Below are 20,234 nucleotides of genomic sequence, written 5' to 3'. Positions count from 1 at the left end.
CTCTTAACAACCTTAGACTGAACCAATACACCAAGTCTCTGTATGTCTTAGAGATGGTTGCGGGACTCGGCTGTTCGATACGGGATGTCGAATTAAAGATCTTTCAGCCGTCTAGTTTCCAGATTTGTTTTACTTGGCCAACACTTTCAGAGGTTTATTACGGCATCTTTAGGACCCTGACCGACGTATAAGAAGATTCTACCTCTGTGCTGATCAAAACAGGGGCCAGCAATACTGGTATTAGTATATTTTTGCAATAGCGATCACTTCACCCGTCATCTGCCAACTTTTAGATAAACATTTCATCTCCTCAATTGATACGTTGTTGTACAGCCGTGTCGAATGCGCTGAATAGTTAGTAACACGATGCCTATACGCTGTATTGGGTTGAAAAGTTGCCAAATATATTTCGACAATGTTATCTAAAGATCTGCATTTTCAGTTACTGAAGAATAGCTCCGAAACCACCGCCGAGCCATACAAACGCTTTAATTCAATGTGAATATCCTGACAACGAAACGGATCAAAGTTATCTGGTGCTTGCTAAAGCCACATTGTTTTCTATTGTACTCGGCAGTGTTAAATCTGGGTTTAGTAGCAACAAAGACAAACATTTCTTGAAAGAGATGGGAATTCTGCAGTGAATAAGGGGTCTTGAGATCCAGACTCCAGGAGGGCGTAATTGTCCCTCTTGCCGCCCCTCCATTCTTTCCCACGGACATTTGAATATATCGATTAGGCCAAATATCCTGAAGTCTGAGAGTTCCCATTCGGCGAAGAGCATCTGCGGATAATACGAGCAGATATCTAATGAAGTAGGACTGATTGAATCGGACGTAGGGGGCCTACCTGATTTTCAATACAATTCTGTTTCAAATGCCGTGTATGTACAGTAATGCAACGATTTGACGTGTTAATGAATATTGGAGGAGAGACTTCCAAACAAGCCGAGTAACGGAGAGATCATACAAGCAGCTATATAGCCTAACACGCGGGCGAAGGTATGGGATCAGTTAAAGTATTGTATTTGGTAAAAATTAATATAAACAGTCTCGTTCCATACTCAATGGCGAATGTGTGCCATTTGTGGTGTAGTGGATCGTTTCCACACACTGTGCCAGAAATTGGGCAACAAAATGATAACGGCGACACAGGTGCAGTTAAAGGGGGTGATCACAAAAACAACACTCAAATAGGCATAAAAAAATGGTTCAAATAGCTCTGAGCACTATGGGACTTAACATCTGTGGTCATCAGTCCCCTAGAACTTAGAACTACTTAAACCTAACTAACCTAAGGACATCACACACATCCATGCCCGAGGCAGGATTCGAACCTGCGACCGTAGCAGTCGCCCGGTTCCGGACTGAGCGCCTAGAACCGCTAGACCACCGCGGCCAGCCCAAATAGGCATCCAGAACACATAGTTAGCCCAGTACAACTGAAGGGCAATATTCAGGAACAATCTACTAAAAGTAATCTCTGAGGCACAAATATGGTACAGTATTTCCAAACAAATTAATTCTTTGGCGATATCCAAACATATAAGTGGAATCTCACAACGAAGGACACTCATGTGCAGGTAACATCGAACTAGACAGTGGAGTGCTTTCGGAGAGACGACATTAAAAGTGTATAGGTTGAGACAACAGACAGTCAGAACATATCACAACTAGTTGCACTCTCTAAAAAGAAAATCAAACCTTGCAAAAGCCGCACACTGTTTGTGGCGATCATAAATACTGAAAACACTTTAGTGGAAATGTAAAGTATCACGTCACAAACCAGGACACTTACGACAGTTCTCGATGAGGAACAGAAAGATAGAGACGCAGTCAGAGAAAACGGAGAAAAATGGTTTGGGGTAGTGGTCTGAGAAACAGAGTGCAAATAATCATAACAAGAACACAAACAGTACGTTAGTCATAAGCGGTGTAAAAGGACCAGCAATGATGGCACAGACAGGAGAAGATAATTCGAAATGGTAGACAACATAGATATGAACGTAAACGATTAATGCAGCAAACATGTTACAGTGTAACAAAATAAAACGTCTCTGTTCAGATTAGATATTTCTTAAATTTAAGCGGTATTTGTGGGAGCTCGATAAGGAATAATCTTGTTGCAGGAGACCAAAGCAGAAACCACTGTCAACACAAAGGATATGGAGCTATACTGAATATAGGAAGTGAAGCGTGCACAGTTGTTCTTTAAAAAGGCCGTAAAATTCATCCCAAAGCCATTGGATCTTCGAGGAGCGGTCAACGTAGTACTTTATTCGAAATGACGCAGCTTGTAAACCGACAGAACTAGTTAACATTTTCGGTTCGAAAATAGATGTTAATTTAGAGGTTCAAAGAATTCTGTCAGACAGAACGTAGAAGGGAAACGATGAGAGCCCAAGGAAATTTACAACAAGCTCAACCGTTTGCGAGAACAAACTGGTAGCATTGCTGAAAAAGCACATAAACATACTAATTATTGTCTTTAAATAAACGGGTCATTTCTTTTCGTCTCATTACGTATTTCTTTCAGTTACCTACTGTACTGTACTGAACACCGAACAGGCCTCGGAAGGCGGAACGGCACCGACCGACCGCCGTGTCAGTTTCAGCCATTAGACGTCACGGGATGCGGATATGGAGGGGCATCTGGTCAGCACACGGCTCTCCCGACCCTTCTCAGATTTTGTGACTGCAGTCGCTACTTCTCAGTCAAGAAGCTCCTCGATTGGCCTCATAGGTACTGAGTGCACACAGCTTGCCAACTGCTTTGGGCAGAGCCGACGATCACTCTGCCAAGTGCTAGCCAGCGCTGTCAGCGCTTTATACCTCGGTGGTTTACGTGATCCGTTGTTACGAGTGCGACGAGGCCGTCGGCACTCTGCTATGATGTAGCGGATATTTCTATATACGGCCGAAGGTTCCTTTCGCCCTTGTAAATTGAAGCGCCAAAGAAACTGGTATAGGCATGCGTATTCAAATACAGAGATACGTAAACAGGCAGAATACGGCGCTGCGGTCGGCAACGTCTATATAAGACAACAAGTGTCTGACCCAATTGTTAGATCGGTTACTCCTGCTACAATGAAGGTTATTAAGATTTAAGTTCAAAAATGGTTCAAATGGCTCTGAGCACTATGGGACTTAGCATCTGAGGTCATCAGTCCTCTAGAACTGAGAACTACTTAAACCTAACTAACCTATGGACATCACCCACATCCATGCCCGAGGCAGGATTCGAACCTGCGACCGTAGCAGTCACGCGGTTCCGGACTGAAGCGTCCTAACTGCACGGCCACCGCGGTCGGCTCAAGATTTAAGTGAGTTTGAACGTTGTGTTATAGTCGACGCACGACCGATGGGACACAGCATCTCCGAGGTATCGATGAAATGGGGATTTTCCAGTACGACTATTTAAACGAGTGTACCATGAATATCAGGAATCCGGTAAAACATCAAATTTCCAACAACGCTGCGGCGGGAGAAAGATCCTGCAATAATGGGACCAACGACAACTGAGGGGAATCGTTCAACATGACAGAAGTGCCACGCATCCGCAAACTGCTGCAGACTTCAGTGCTGGGCCATTGACAAGTGTCAGCGTGCGAACCATTCAACTTAACTTCATCGATTTGAGTGTTCGGAACCGAAGGCCCACTCCTGTACCCTTGATGGCTGCACGACACAAAGCTTTACGCTTCGCCTGGGCCCGTCAACACCGACATTCGACTGTTAATGACTGGTAACACTATTGTCTGGTCGGACGAGTCTCATTCGAAGTAGTATCGAGCGGCTGGACGTCTACGGGTATGGAGACTACCTCAAGAACCCATGAACCCTGCATGTCAGCAGGGAAATGTTCAAGATGGTGGACGCTTTGCAATGGTGTGGGGCATATGCAGTTGGAGGGAGATGGGACCCTTGATACGTCTAGATCCGACAGGTGACACGTACGTAAGCATCCTGTCTAATCACTTGCATTGTGCATTCCGACGGACTTGGGCAATTCCAGCGGGACAATGCAACACTCCACAAGTCCAAAATTGCTACAGAGTAGCTCCAGGAACACTCTTCTGAGTTTAAACACTTCAGCTAGCCACCAATCTCCCGAGACATGAAAATTATTGAGCATGTCTGGGATACCTTGCTGTTGAAGAAGAGATCTCCATCCCCTCATATTCTTACGGATTCATGGTGTCAGTTGCCTACAGCACTGCTTCAGACATTGGTCGAATCCTTGCCCAGTCATGTTGCAGCACTTCTGCGTGCTCGTGGGGGCCCTACTAGATATTAGGCAGGCGTACCAATTTCTTTGGCTCTTCAGTGTATTTCGCACACAAGTAATGTCGCTTATGTAAGCGCACTGAATGATACGTTTGGCAACGTCACCATCCCGCAGTATGGCTGAAAACTGGTGACGCCAGTCATGCGATAATATTGCACCGTAGCCACCCCTTCTATTACTTTGATCGGTATCTTGTGGCTCAGTACTCTCTGGGTTAATTGAATCTCCTCAAACATTCTCAATCTAGCACATTACCTCTCACCATGGAGAACGCAGAGGCCGACGGCCTTCGCTTAAGGACCGAGAGCAGTGGCGCTTCCATAGAGCTGTCAGTGGTAACAGACAAGCATCACTTCGCGAAATAACCGCAGAGATCAACGTGGGACGTACGACGAACGTATCCGCTAGGACACTGAGGCCAAATATGGCGCTAGTGGAATATGGCAGCAGACGACCGACACGAGTGCCTTTACTAACAGAACGATATCGTCTGCAGTGCCTCTCCTCGGCTAGTGACCATATCGGTTGGACCCTAGACGATTGGAAAACTGTGGCCTGGTCAGAGCTGGTGGCAGAGTTCGAGTGTGGTGCAGACCCCACGAAACCATGGAGCTAAGTTGTCAACTGGACAGTGTACCAGCTGATGGTGCCTCTACGATGGTGTGGGCTGTGTTTACACGGAATGGAGTAATTCCTCTGGTCCAGCTGAACGGATCATTGACTGAAAATAGTTACGTTCGGCTACCTGTAGACCATTTGCAGCCAATCATCGACTTTGTGTTCCCAAGCAACGATGGAATTTTTATGGACGATAATGCACCATTTCACCAGACCGCAGTTGTTTGCGATTGGTTTGAAGAACATTCTGGACAATTCGAGAGAATTATTTGATCAACTAGATCACCCGCCATATATCCCATCAATCATTTATGGGACGTAATCAAGAGGTCAGCTAGTGCACAAATTCCTGCACCGGCAACACTTCCACATTGGCTGATGTAGAGGTAGCGTGACTTGATATTTCTGCAGGGGCTTCCAACAACTTGATGAGTTCATGCTACGTCGAGCTGTTGCACTACGTCGGGAAAAAGGTGGTCCGACACGATTTATGAGGTATCCCATGACTTCTGTCACCTCAGTTTAAGTTCCTGAATAAATCGTAGCAGTCTGTGGCGTTCTGCTTTCGGGAGATGATTAGAAAGTGAAATTATGATGGTCCATCTGATTTCACGATCCCGATCTTGAACAGTCCGTAAACTATCGAAGTCTTTGGCTAAGATGAGTACTTCCACAGCAGGTGTAAGGCGGTCATGTCTTTTTGATATCTCTAAGCCATAGATGTGAACGTCAGAGAGAGCATGTTACGTTACTGTTAAACGATCTTTGGTCTTATTGTGGCACAGGCTTTGCCTCTGCGCAGTCTGATATATTCTTATTTGAAATTTTCCAGGTGATGGACGTATTCTGTAGAGTTGTGTTGTCTTGTAATTGTGTCCGTTAGACGAAGAAAGATTTGTTGTAAAGGACAGCAAGGATGAATATGATGTATATATCAGAAGGCGAAAAGAATATAAATTTTGAAGAGAAGTCTGACGTAAGACTGCAGCACTGCGCAACTAGTTTTTCGGAGTGATTATTGTCAGCTAGTTAACTCGCTCAGAGCTGAGAGAAAGACCAGGCGACTTCCGTGAGTTATGCATTAAGATATCAACTGATTAAGCTATTTGGTTTTTATAGAAATTCTCTGTTAACTCTGTACCCTTTTCAAATCATAGTTCACTTTGTTAAGTATAGTATTGTTCCGATCAATGTTATGTGTGAAGATATCGCGAAATTTTTCTCTGTCATTTTGAATATACATTTCATTCTAAAACCGTTGTTTTGGAATTTCATTTCGTAGGAATAGTTACTCGCCCCATATCACTGTTTAAAGAGGTTTTATCATTACGCATTACCACACTGCAGCACATCATATGCAACAGTTTGAATTATGTTTGCTACGGTCGCAGGTTCGAATCCTGCCTCGGGCATGGATGTTTGTGATGTCCTTAGGTTAGTTAGGTTTAACTAGTTCTAAGTTCTAGGGGACTAATGACCTCAGCAGTTGAGTCCCATAGTGCTCAGAGCCATTTGACCCATTTTTTTAAAATTATGTTTGGAAAATTAACAAAAACAAAAAAAATAGAAATCTAGCTTAGCCGCTGCATGCTTGCTGTTTTCTCTCGTGCTTTCGAGAAATCTGCAACAATGTTGTCAAGACCTGAGGTAAGTGGAAATTTTGTTGATTATTTTACTTCAGTTGCGCATTTAATACAAAGACAAGCTGAATTCAGACCAGTTACGGTTCAATTCAAATTGGGTTCTGTTTCTTCCAAAGTTGGCATATGAGTTTAAGTTCGGGAACAGTTTGTGGGTACATAGTTTAGGTGATACATGGAGTTTTTATAGAGCGGGAGGTAAATTTGGGGTAAGTTTCGTACAGAAAGGCATAATGGGGATCTTACACAGAGTCCTAATGTTCCAATCCCCGTAAAACCATAATGTTGAATTAGACTGATTGCCCTAAATGATTAATGATATGACTGCGTTGCAGTTGAAATTCTTTCTTGCTTGCGAAAGCTAAACTTCCATATCATAAAATTATTCAATATATTAAACTTCATCTTAGAAATCACAATTCCTGGGTATCAAAAACGAAGTTAACGCGACGAATCATAAAGATGGGAAATACTACAACAAATTTACTCGTATTCTTCCAACAGTTACTACACGCAATGCACCGTATTTTCTCTCGCTGCCTTTTGAATATTTCTTATAAATCCATATTAAACGGAACAAAAGCATATCTCCGTGCAGTATAAGGTATGCCGTCGGTCAATATTAAACATAACAAAAGCTGATCTTGGTGCTGTATAAGGTATGTCGTCTGTCAATCAAGAATACACTGCAGGGGCTGACTATACAACCATTTAATTTCGTAGTACATGCAGTCTACGCCAAGCACTTTTATCTTTCCCAGCGCTTATGGATACTGCGTGGGGTCGCTATAAAATCTCTTTCAGAGCAGGTTTTTACACACATTTGCATATAACAAATCCACTACTTGTGGTTCCCCTCGGCCGCTCGACAATATTCTTCGATAAACTCTCTTGACTTAATGATTCGTATTGCACGAAAAGTAAAATTAATTGCTAACGGTCGTCACAAACGAACCGTTACAAGGTGTTCAAGTTAAACTCAGTTTGTTCATTAAGCAATAACTTCGGTGGCCAATTTCTATGTACGTTAATCTCTATTTCCTCCAGTAGCTTTAATACTTGTTCTTTTACTGTTCTAAGCAATATTTCTGAATTAGCAGAATTATTAAACCTACTGGAGGAAATGGAGATTTACATACATATAAAATGGCAGACGGAGTTATTGCTTAAAGAACAGAACGAGTTTAACTTGAATGCGTATTTGAGGAACTAACTACTATAAACAGCACCCCTTACTTAAACAGTTACACTTTGATTTCATCATTTGTCCCTAGACGTCTTGTTTTATATACCTTGTCTTGCTATAAGTTTTTCCGTAACTAGATTTTATACCACTTTTACACATTTCATTCTGATTTTACGAGGGTGGTTTGATAAATCTGGAAAATTTCCACGAAAGAACGGAAGATATTTGTTCCGCATTCATGGCTGGTAAGCTTGATTATTCCAAGGATCGTGTAAAGAACTCCAGGAATGTAGTGTGTTCAGTTCATCGTTGCCAGCCGTCTGAACTGATCAGTGTGTCGGCTGCGATCGAAAATGAAAAAAAAAACGAATTTCGTGCTGTTATTAAACATTATCATTTGAAGGTTTGGACTGGCGCGATTGCTCACAGTCGACCAAAACCGCATCCGGCACAACATTTTCAACACTACATCTGGCGTTGTTTAATCGCAATCAATAAGACTTTTTGAGAGAATTTGTGACTGTTGATGAAATGTAAATCCATCATTACACACCAGAGTCAAAACGACAGTCAAAACAATGGATAAAGGCTGTTGGAAACGCACTACACAAGACACAGATTATTTTGTCAGATTATAAGGTGATGGCCACTGCTTTTTTTTTTTGGAGGGGGGGGGGGGATTCCTAAGGAATAATCCTCACCGATTACTTGAAAAAAGACAGAACCATTACTGAACCCTATTATGCTTCATTATCGGATCGTTTGAATCATGCGTTCGCTGGAAGAAGACCAAGGTTGGCGCAAAAAAGTGCTCTTTTTACCATGATAATGCACCATCCAGCACATCAGCGATAACAATGGCTATAGGGCATGAAATGTGGTTTGAAATGGTTCCTCAACAACCCTGTTCACTAAACTTAGCCCCAAGTGATTTACTTCTATTGCCCAATTTGAAACTTTGGCTTGCCCAAAAGAAATTTTCGTCAAATAAAGAAGTGATAGTTGCTGCGAACGAGTATTTTGCAGAGTTTGACAGAACTTATTTTTTTCGATGGGATGAAAAATCTTGAGGATCATTGGACCATGTGTATATTCCTCAAAGAAGACTATGTCGAGAAGTAAGGTGAATTGTGTACAACAACCTTTTATTACTTTTTTACCAGACTTATCAAACCACCCTCGTAAATATGGATTTTACGGGTAAATATTCTATCGTATTTTTTGTTTTACTGTTAGACATTCAGCTTAGCCATCTGAAAGCAGTTTAATTAATGACTATGTATATCCTGTTTTAAATTTCTGAATGTGATACTGGACACTTACTTCATCTCGTGACTAACACGGCTACAGCTCGAGCTTGCCTAAGTGCAGGACGCCCTCAGGCCGTCGCTAGCACTTTTTCATGTACCTGCTTGTACAAAAGAATTAGACGTTGATTCTCGAATCAGAATACCCTCAATGGAATTTATTACCTTCAGCCATGTTATCCTTATTATTTAATGTTAATTTTTTTTCGTACATTTGACTGTCAGCTAAGTTAATTATTTGTAGCTTCATTAGGTTTTTCTGTTTTGTTTCAACAGCTATAACGATGCTAGATAACATTATTTTACTGTGTTAGATAACATTATTATCCATTGGAACTCTGTGGCTGATTAAACTTCGTGCCACACCAGGACTCGAACTCAGGACTTTTGCTTTTCGTGGGAAAGTGCTCTGCCAACTTTTTATGATTTTTTTGTCCATTGCATTTGTTCGCGGCGGATGTTCCTTGACACCTGTTCAAGTTTATCGTTGATCCATTCACTCAGTTTTTTTTTTTTTTTTTTTTTTTTTACTGAGGGCAGCTAACCCTCTGACCGAACACGCTGAGCTACCGTGCTGGCAAAATCAACTGAGCTACCCAAACACGACTCATGACCCGATCTCTCAGCTTCGAGCTTCGCTCCCGCCAGTACCTCATCTCCTACCTTCCGAACTTCGAGTCGCGTTCCAGCACACAGTTTCAATGTTCCAGTAAGTTTCATATAAGCGCACACACCGCTGCAGAGTGAAAATTCATTTCTAACGAAGTAAAATGCACTGTATTTAACTGTCTCTTCTTAATTTATTGTTTAGGTTCGCAATGAATCTGAACGGGAAGTCAGAGCTACGCTATGGCTCTTTGCGCTAGTTCAAAAAATGAGATTATTTTTGGTATTTAAATGATGCTTCAGTTAGCCACTCGACTCCACCACGTCTCTGAACTCTAGGCAGCGTCGGCAGTGTCTAGCACCTCGACACGATTATTCCGTAGTTTCTCAATGGCTGTGCTTCTGTAATTGTGAAGTACAATAAAAGTCATCCCGAAACTGAGCATTATGTCCTCACGTGACAGACACCCACCTAGCTAGCCTCATTCGCATCCATTAGATGGAACCCACGACCATAATCATATCAACATGGCACAGATTCCTTTGCTGGGTAATATCAGTGAAGACTGCTGCTATACCACTAACTCTAGGAAACAAATGCATAGCATACATCCTCCTAACAAAGTTGTCCAAAACGAGAATAATGGTGACACCACACCAGTATCTCTCTCCACAACAGCTGCAGAGATGGAACGTGTCTCATGGGCACTCTAGAAGAACAGCTGACGAGAATCATCATCCTGCCTAAACCTAAGCTCATCTTTAAATAGGACACTGCGCCACAGTTACTATATCCACCATGGAAGGAATGCATTAGCGGCAGGGCTCTCTATCCAGTGTAGGATTTTGATGATCTAAAGGGCCAATTGAACGAAACTTGGCACGATACCTCTCAGGAGGGCATCCAACATGTTAAGCTTTCTCTCTTGAGTAAATCATCAAATTTTTTTGAAATTGCAATCATTTGTTTGTACTTGTACATCTACTGGTTTCCATCCCTCTCAGATAGTTTCTTCATGGTGCGTTTGTTTCCTTTTTTCTTACAGTTTATTTATTCCGTTACTGTCTTACCTTGTTTCCAGTTGGTGTGAGGTCAGAAGTGGATGAGGAACTTCTCGTTGCACATGAGACCTAGGAGGGATCTTGTCTGCTCTTTGTCCTGCATACTGTTTTCACCCATGTACTTGTACCTCTCTTTAAACTATTTATCATCTATGATATCAATATTGAATGCCTCGACTTTGCCACATCTAGATACTATAGCAGTTCGATCAAATTTTTTGCTCATGTAAATGCAGATGAACTATTCATTGGAAGAGGGACTGAGGACTGATGATTCGCTCCCCCGACCAACCACAACGAATTCCTTTCGTGATGGGAATGCTTATGGTTGATCGACAAGCACGCAGTGAATCCTGTACAAACTGTTGGTAGACAGCCTGATGGGAGATGTACAACGTAGAGTTTGCTGCAATGTCTTTAAGCAGGACAGGTATTTTTGGAGGCTTCATACAAGTCTCTTGTTCTGAAATTGTGCTGTTGTATGTTTCCTCCTCCTCGGAATTCCCCCCACACAATGAAGTGACATTGCAGGATGGCAGTAAAATCCTGATCTGGAGCAGTTTGGCTGATGTCGCCGACCTTTTATTCGCCAACGTGCTGGGCACACTAATTTCATCTACATTTATTTTCCGCGCCATACTGTTTCCCTTTAACTGGAATATAACGCATACACTGTGTAATTATCTCATTTCTTAGTCCATATTTATCAAACCTCTTGGACAGCAAATACTCCTGTGGGACTGGAAAAGAATGCAGATCTATAAAAAGGGTTAATGATTATTTTACACATATAGTTTTTGCATACCCTATGGCATTGATCAAGTTTTTGAATTACTGGTAACAAATTATCTTTTTTGTTTCTTTCACGACAGGTGCGATAGTTATGCTCGCTAATAACCTGAATTTCACATTAATAGCCTTCCCCCACGACGCAGCTAATCTGCATACAATATCAGTTGCCCAGTCGCTTTGAAGTTAAATGCCATTATGAGGGCACTCAAGAGTTTCTACACTCATTGTATAAGAGAGCACTTAGTGTAGTTCAGAGATTACAGCTGGAAGGTAATCCAATGAAAGTTCGTTCAGTTTGCATTTTTCGCTCTATCTTACTCTATAGCATGAAGTCTTGGAACAACTCTGTGCACTCACAAAGAATATTTTCAGTCCAGGAAAAAGCAGTTCCAACGATCGATTATGTCAGATAGCGAACTTAAAAAAAGAAAAAGAAAGATCATTGTTTTACAACTTGCCAACAAAGATGTCATTCCAGACGGAGCACAAGCTCGGGTTGTTTCCAGGATGAGGAAGGAAATCGGCTGTGCACTTTAAAAGGTACAATCCCATCATTTGCCTGGAGTGAGTTGGGGAAATCACGGAAAACCAAAGTCTGGATGGTCGAACGAGGGTTTGAGCCGTCGTCCTCCTGAATACGAAGTCCAGTATGTTAACCATTGCGCCACATCGCTCGATTCTTGAACGTAGTCCTGGCCAGTGTTCAAGCGTTTCGATATTCTGACTGTATCTGTCTCGTGTGATTTGTGGTTAATAATACGGATTCATTCGGAAGGAACAATGGTTAATAATATGGGTTGAACAAAAAAACTGCAGATTCACTTACTTACAGAAAAGGTGATTACTACTCACGGATTAGGCCTTACGCCTGTTCCTTCTAGCCGACTTCTGCCAACAAGGCAGTACGAAAAGCGATATATGCTTGCGGGACATGCGATCAGCATACCGCCAATCTCTCCAGATGTTAATGCCAGTAGAATATTTCGGGGAGGTACAGGGCATCAATCCCGGGTCCCTCCATTTTGAAGGCATTCGAGTATGGAGTTGGTCACTCAGTAACATTAAACGGAAAAAGATTTGATTACGAATAACATTTGTTTATCAGTTGTACAGGAAGATGTGCATTATTTCGTAGTTCTTATTTCCAGTACGACTTCGGCAGAACTAAAATTTGAGTGATAAACCGCAGGTTTTCGAATTTAAGTTGATAGGCTTCCTTAAGACACAACCCTTTTATTCTACGCTGGCGATCCACGCATTACTTTACTAGTATTTATTGCGTAAACTACTGTAAGCTTATTGTTCTTTCAATTTTTATTTTTTCCTATTTTGATAGTTAAAATTTCTTACCTTCTCTGAATTATGTAGTAACTCGTTCCTTTGAGCCACATGGTTCTACACACCCTTATCAATAAAATTAAATTACAGTTGTAATGAGACTAATATCGCTGTCGCCTCTGTATACCAGTCATCATTTAATCATTACAAATAAGACTTTTATTGCTCACTGTAGTACAGTACAGTCTCCTTTTTTGAAAAATCTCATACAAATGAATGTAAAAATGTAGTTAAATTACTATTTACACTAGCATTAACATTGCATGAAATGAGTCAAGTGTAGCCCAGTAAACACTAAAAGTTCAAAATTAATCTTCTCCTCATGTCATATAAAGGGTGATTCAGCTGCCCCTACTGATGTCGTTTTATGAAAACCGGTATGTCAGATATGGTCTTCAAAAACCACGAGCGAAATTTTCACAATCTCTCGCTCGTTAGGCGCAAACTGTTAGTCCTACAGATAAAAATCACTAAGACATTTTTGTAGCAAATTTAATGAAGTTAAATTTTGTACCGGCATACGTTTTCTTTAGTTTTCGAGTTATTCAAGAAAAACATAGGCTAGAGGCGTGACCTTCAAATCCACCTCCTCACCCACACTCAGCCACCACCGGTCAGGATTTCTAGTGTGTTGTTTATCCACCACTGTACAAAAATTTGCGACTGCACGAATTGTTTTCCCCATTAGATCTTTTCTGGCCTTTACAGACTGACCTATTACGCCACCGCCTTCATCGAACACGTAATATTTTAAAACTAGCGTGTGTGTAAACATTTTTGGTAAGGACTATGGGACCAAACTGCTGAGGTCATCAGTTCCTAGGCTTACGCAGTACTTAATCGAACTTAAACTAACTTACGCTAAAGACAGCACATGCCCGACGTGGGGGGGGGGGGCGGGGAGAGGGGGGGGCGGACCCACGCGAACCGTTACAAGACGCCTTACGACCACACGGCTACCCCGCGCGGCAGACATTGTCCAACAATTCTGTGAATTTTAACAGCATATAATAAACAATTCCATCGACGTATTCATCAGGGCTTCTGACTATGAAACTACTGTGATTCTAAGGATCAAACTTGGATGGAATTATCAACGTTATTAGTTTTAGCGTAACGTTTACCTTAGTCGTTTTTCGTTAATTACCCTTGTTCGTGCGTTCAAATTAATAGTGTTAACAAAGTAGCCGACTACGCTGGTGGCGCAATAGATCAATCAATAAAGACCACAAAAGATCGAATATCGTGAACAGTGGGTGTGGGGATTCGGGGTTGATTTGGGGGGAGGAGACCAAACTGCGAGGTCATAAGTCTCATCGGCTTTGGGAAGGATGAGGAAGGAAATCGGCCGTCCCCTTTCAAAGGAAACATTCCAGCATTCGCCTGTGGTGATTCAGGGAAATTACCGGAAACCTAAATCAGGATGGGCATGCGTGGAATTGAACCGTCGTCCTGCCGAATGCGAGTCCAGTGTGCTAACCACTGCGCCACCTCGCTCGGTCTCGTGAACAGTTGGTGTAGTCGCAAAATTTTATTTAGTGGTAAGAGGGAGTGCCACGAATAACACACTTTAATTCTAGCTGATGAGGAATGTGTGTGTTGGGGAGAGGTGCGATTGAAGGTAATTTTTGTACGTTTTCTGGAACAACCATGGTCTCCAGTGAATGCGTATCCTATTCCGATATTTAACTGCCTACAAAAAGGCCCATTTTTCGGTAGGACTAATAGTTTCCGCATGGCGAGAGAGAGAATATGAAAATCTCGCAGGTGTTTTTTTAAGGCCACATGTAACACTGTGGGTTGCATAGAACGAAATGTGTAGGGGCAGATAAACCACCCTGTATGTCTCATCCACCGTCTCCACTTCAGATCTTGAAGACGACAACAGAAGAATAAACAGATTAACTTCAGTACAATATATTTCCATAACATTATTGTAGTTAATGAAGTTTTCCAATTACTCATCCCTTCAGAGCCTAACGAGTATGTGAATTCCCTGCACATTTCTTGTGAACGACTAGAGTACTTTGAAGTTGGCTAGCAACAGAATTCCAGCCGATAAATAAGGTCAGACATGAGATGGAGCAGAAGGGCTTTACCTAGATGTGATAGCACTCGGAGACTTGATATCACGTTTTGTAACGTGAGTCGCAAATCGTCATGGACACGTTGTTTGTACTGTCAGTTATTAATCCTGTTACACTGAGAGTAGCGTCTCTTCAGCTGCGGCACCGCTGGGGTAAGACGTCTCCTTTACTCCTTCTTCGTTGTTTTCTTTTTCTTCTGTTCGTGTAACGCAGAAGTTCTTGCTGTGATTAGCCTGTAGAGTGTCCTGACTGCCATGACAGCGATTGTAAGAACTAGGAGCGCTCCAGACAGTAGCAGGGCAGCGACGTCCAGCAGGAGGTACTGGTACCAGCTGAGGTGGAGGGCGCCGCTGCGCAGGTGGGGGGCGCCCCGGTGCCTCAGCACGTACTCTGTCCAGTAGACGGCCGTCTCCACAGGGCTCTCTGGACGGTCCCAGAACAGGCGGGAGCGCAGCTCCGCCTTCTCGCGGTATCTGCAAACAGAGACATGTGACAACAGATCTGCAAGTACACTGGGTCTCATAAATGAAAGCGAAAAACTAAAAACTGTTAACAGATAATCATGATATGTGTTAAATGTGAGTAGGCTTACATAAAGCATAGGACAAGTAAGATGAAACAAACGAATCGTGAAAATACAGTTACAAACTAACAAGCTCAAATGTAAGGAAGATATACGTATCAGTTCAGAATAACTCTTAGCTCTAATACGAATAGTTATAAATTTTTAGTTATCTCATCGGGAAAATCCGATGTCTGTTCAGAAAATAACCGCTGAGTTCTACATCGACATCTACATACACATTCCGCAAGAAACCGTACAGCGTGTGGCGAAGGTAACCTGTATCTGTACTGGTCATTTCCTTTCTCGTTGCTCTCATAAATAGTGCGAGGGTGAAGCGACTGTCTACACGCCTCCGTAAGTGCCCCGGCAGAAAATCCAAAGAGTTTCTAGTCGTATGTTAGCGGCTAGAAACAATCAATGCCTTCCCTGCGTGAGAGCAATGGAGATACTATTGTAGACACAGTGCTGCCAGAGCAGAGTTACTAAACACAGCCTTCCGAAATGCTTTCACAAAAGAAGACGAAGTAAATATTCCAGAATTAGGATCGAGAACAGCTGCCAACATAACAAACGTAGAAGTAAATATCCTCGGAGTAGTGAAGCGCCGGCCGGAGTGGCCGAGCGATTCTAGGCGCTACAGTCTGGAACCGCGCGACCGCTACGGTCGCAGGTTCGAATCCTGCCTCGGGCATGGATGTGAGTGATGTCCTTAGGTTAGTTAGATTTAAGTAGTTCTAAGTTCTAGGGGACTCATGACCTCAGCAGTTAAGTTCCATAGTGCTCAGAGCCATTTGAACCATTTGAGTAGTGAATCAACTTAAATCACTTAATAAAAACAAGTCTACTGGTCCAGACTGTATACCAGTTACGTTCCTTTCGGAGTATTCTGATGCATTAGCTCCATACTTAACAATCATACACAACCGTTCTCTCGACGAAAGATCCGTACCCAAAGACTGGAAAGTTGCACAGGTTACACCAATATTCAAGAAAGGTAGTAGGAGTAATCCACTAAATTACAGGCCCATACCGTTAACGTCGATATGCAGCAGGATTTTAGAACATATATTGTGTTCGAACATTATGAATTACCTCGAAGAAAACGGTCTATTGACACACAGTCAACATGGGTTTAGAAAACATCGTTCCTGTGAAACACAACTAGCTCTTTATTCACATGAAGTGTTGAGTGCTATTGACAAGGGATTATAGATCGATTCCGTATTTCCGGATGGCTTTTGACACTGTACCACACAAGCGGCTAGTAATGAAATTGCGTGCATATGGAATATCGTCTCAGTTATGTGACTGGATTTGTGATTTCCTGTCAGAGAGGGCACAGTTCGTAGTAACTGACGGAAAGTCATCCAGTAAAACAGAAGTGATTTCCGGCGTTCCCCAAGGTAGTGTTATAGGGCCTTTGCTAGGAGACTATCTGAGCAGCCGTCTTCGGTTGTTTGCAGATGACGCTGTCGTTTATCGACTAATAAAGTCATCAGAAGATCAAACCAAACTACAAAACGATTTACAAAAGATATCTGAATGGTGCGAAAAGTGGCAGTTGACCCTAAATAACGAAAAGTGTGAGGTCATCCACATGAGTGCTAAAAGGAACTCGTTAAACGTCGGTTACACGATAAATCAGTCTAATCTAAAAGCTATAAATTCAACTATATACCTAGGTGTTACAATTACGAACAACTTAAATTGGAAGGAACACACAGAAAATGTTGTGGCGAAAGCTAACCAAAGACTGCGTTTTATTGGCAGGACACTTAGAAAATGTAACAGACTTACTAAGGAGACTGCCTACACTACGCTTGTCCATCCTCTTTTAGAATACCAGATAGGACTGACGGAATACATCGACAAAGTTCAAAGAAATTCAGCAGGTTTTGTATTATCGCGAAATATGTGAGAGAGTGTCACAGAAATGATACAGGATTTGGCTGGACATCATTAAAAGAAAGACGTTTTTCGTTGAGACGGAACCTTCTCACGAAATTCCAATTACCAACTTTCTCCTCCGAATGCGAAAATATTTTGTTGACACCGACCTACATAGGGAGGAACGATCACCACGATAAAATAAGGGAATCAGAGCTCGTACGGAAACATATAGGTGTTCATTCTTTCCGCGCGATATACGAGATTGGAATGACAGACAATTATGAAGGTGGTTCGATGACCCCTCTGCCAGGCACTTAAATGAGATTTGCGGAGTATCCATGTAGATGTAGATGTAGATGTATTCAAACATTGTAAAACAACATGTGCACTTACAGGCTATGTTGTTTTATGATGGTTGAATACGTGTGCTGGCACTGTGTCACAGCGTCACGACCGAGCGAGGTGGCGTAGTGGTTAAACACTGGACTCGCATTCGGGAGGACGACGGTTCAATCCCGCGTCCGGCCATCCTGATTTAGGTTTTCCGTGGTTTCCCTAAATCGGTCCAGGCAAATGCCGGGATGGTTCCTTTGAAAGGGCACGGCCGACTTCCTTCCCTGTCCTTCCCTAATCCGATGAGACCGATGACCTCGCTGTCTGGTCTCCTTCCCAAACAACCCAACCCCCCAACAGCGTAACGAATGCATTTAACAGTTTTGACAACGACATACTAATGTGTCACGTTATAGCTCCACCCCTTGGCGCCTACACTTTTCTAGCGAGTCTATGCAATAACATGTCAGTAAGTGCCTGAAGATCACGATCGGCTGTCTCCTTGAAATGTTGTGCTCAACATTATCCGACGCGACGTCCGTAAACCACTGAAGCGCTCAGTCTGTTGTTGGTAAACTTCCCTGGGGCACTCCTGACAATACCCTTGCTTCTGAAGAACATTTGCCGTCGAGGACAACATACTGCGTTCTATTACTTAAGAAGTCTTCGGGAAGCTAGAGGTCTTGGTACCATACAAAAGTAAACAGCATTTGTTAAGCAGACGGATACTTTCCTTCTAGTTTATTGTCTCGCGTATAACAAGGTACGATGTTTACAGTACACGAAACAAGAGGTTTTCCTCAGACTATATTTTTGAACAATCGACTGTTATCCTCTTACTGTATATAAGACAAACTTCAGATGTGCCAACTATAGCTGCGATAGGGACATCGCAGGAAGAACAGCGGTGCAGATGATGTGGCGGAGAGCACCGAAGCTATGACCAAATGATTCAAATCACCGAGAGGGGTGATTTGAGTGAAGCAGACAAACGAAGCCAATAACAATAGCATGCAACTGTCAGCTCATTGCAGATGGAGCACTTGCCACTGGATAAGAAAAAGATACTCAATCGACAATGACTTTGAAGGAACCATGTCAGCAATTACCTGAAGATACACTCCTGGAAATTGAAATAAGAACACCGTGAATTCATTGTCCCAGGAAGGGGAAACTTTATTGACACATTCCTGGGGTCAGATACATCACATGATCACACTGACAGAACCACAGGCACATAGACACAGGCAACAGAGCATGCACAATGTCGGCACTAGTACAGTGTATATCCACCTTTCGCAGCAATGCAGGCTGCTATTCTCCCATGGAGACGATCGTAGAGATGCTGGATGTAGTCCTGTGGAACGGCTTGCCATGCCATTTCCACCTGGCGCCTCAGTTGGACCAGCGTTCGTGCTGGACGTGCAGACCGCGTGAGACGACGCTTCATCCAGTCCCAAACATGCTCAATGGGGGACAGATCCGGAGATCTTGCTGGCCAGGGTAGTTGACTAACACCTTCTAGAGCACGTTGGGTGGCACGGGATACATGCGGACGTGCATTGTCCTGTTGGAACAGCAAGTTCCCTTGCCGGTCTAGGAATGGTAGAACGATGGGTTCGATGACGGTTTGGATGTACCGTGCACTATTCAGTGTCCCCTCGACGATCACCAGTGGTGTACGGCCAGTGTAGGAGATCGCTCCCCACACCATGATGCCAGGTGTTGGCCCTGTGTGCCTCGGTCGTATGCAGTCCTGATTGTGGCGCTCACCTGCACGGCGCCAAACACGCATACGACCATCATTGGCACCAAGGCAGAAGCGACTCTCATCGCTGAAGACGACACGTCTCCATTCGTCCCTCCATTCACGCCTGTCGCGACACCACTGGAGGCGGGCTGCACGATGTTGGGGCGTGAGCGGAAGACGGCCTAACGGTGTGCGGGACCGTAGCCCAGCTCCATGGAGACGGTTGCGAATGGTCCTCGCCGATACCCCAGGAGCAACAGTGTCCCTAATTTGCTGGGAAGTGGCGGTGCGGTCCCCTACGGCACTGCGTAGGATCCTACGGTCTTGGCGTGCATCCGTGCGTCGCTGCGGTCCGGTCCCAGGTCGACGGGCACGTGCACCTTCCGCCGACCACTGGCGACAACATCGATGTACCGTGGAGACCTCACGCCCCACGTGTTGAGCAATTCGGCGGTACGTCCACCCGGCCTCCCGCATGCCCACTATACGCCCTCGCTCAAAGTCCGTCAACTGCACATACGGTTCACGTCCACGCTGTCGCGGCATGCTACCAGTGTTAAAGACTGCGATGGAGCTCCGTATGCCACGGCAAACTGGCTGACACTGACGGCGGCGGTGCACAAATGCTGCGCAGCTAGCGCCATTCGACAGCCAACACCGCGGTTCCTGGTGTGTCCGCTGTGCCGTGCATGTGATCATTGCTTGTACAGCCCTCTCGCAGTGTCCGGAGCAAGTATGGTGGGTCTGACACACCGGTGTCAATGTGTTCTTTT

General features: G+C 43.6%; 1 protein-coding gene across 2 annotated transcripts in view; it reads right to left on the bottom strand.

The window, feature by feature from the left end:
* Window positions 1-12,972: 12,972 nt before the first annotated feature.
* Window positions 12,973-20,234, bottom strand: part of LOC126418856 (UDP-glycosyltransferase UGT5-like) — an 85,610-nt gene continuing 78,348 nt past the window's right edge. For both annotated transcript variants that reach the window (XM_050085844.1, XM_050085845.1), the window contains exon 6: window positions 12,973-15,396. In XM_050085844.1, the coding sequence (XP_049941801.1) occupies window positions 15,090-15,396 (307 nt within the window). In that variant the 3' untranslated portion in view covers window positions 12,973-15,089. The remainder of the gene's footprint in view (window positions 15,397-20,234) is intronic.

Source organism: Schistocerca serialis, chromosome 9 (assembly GCF_023864345.2).
Source record: "Schistocerca serialis cubense isolate TAMUIC-IGC-003099 chromosome 9, iqSchSeri2.2, whole genome shotgun sequence".
Classification (NCBI taxonomy): Eukaryota; Metazoa; Arthropoda; class Insecta; order Orthoptera; family Acrididae; genus Schistocerca; species Schistocerca serialis.
This window is presented reverse-complemented; position numbering and strand designations above follow the sequence as displayed.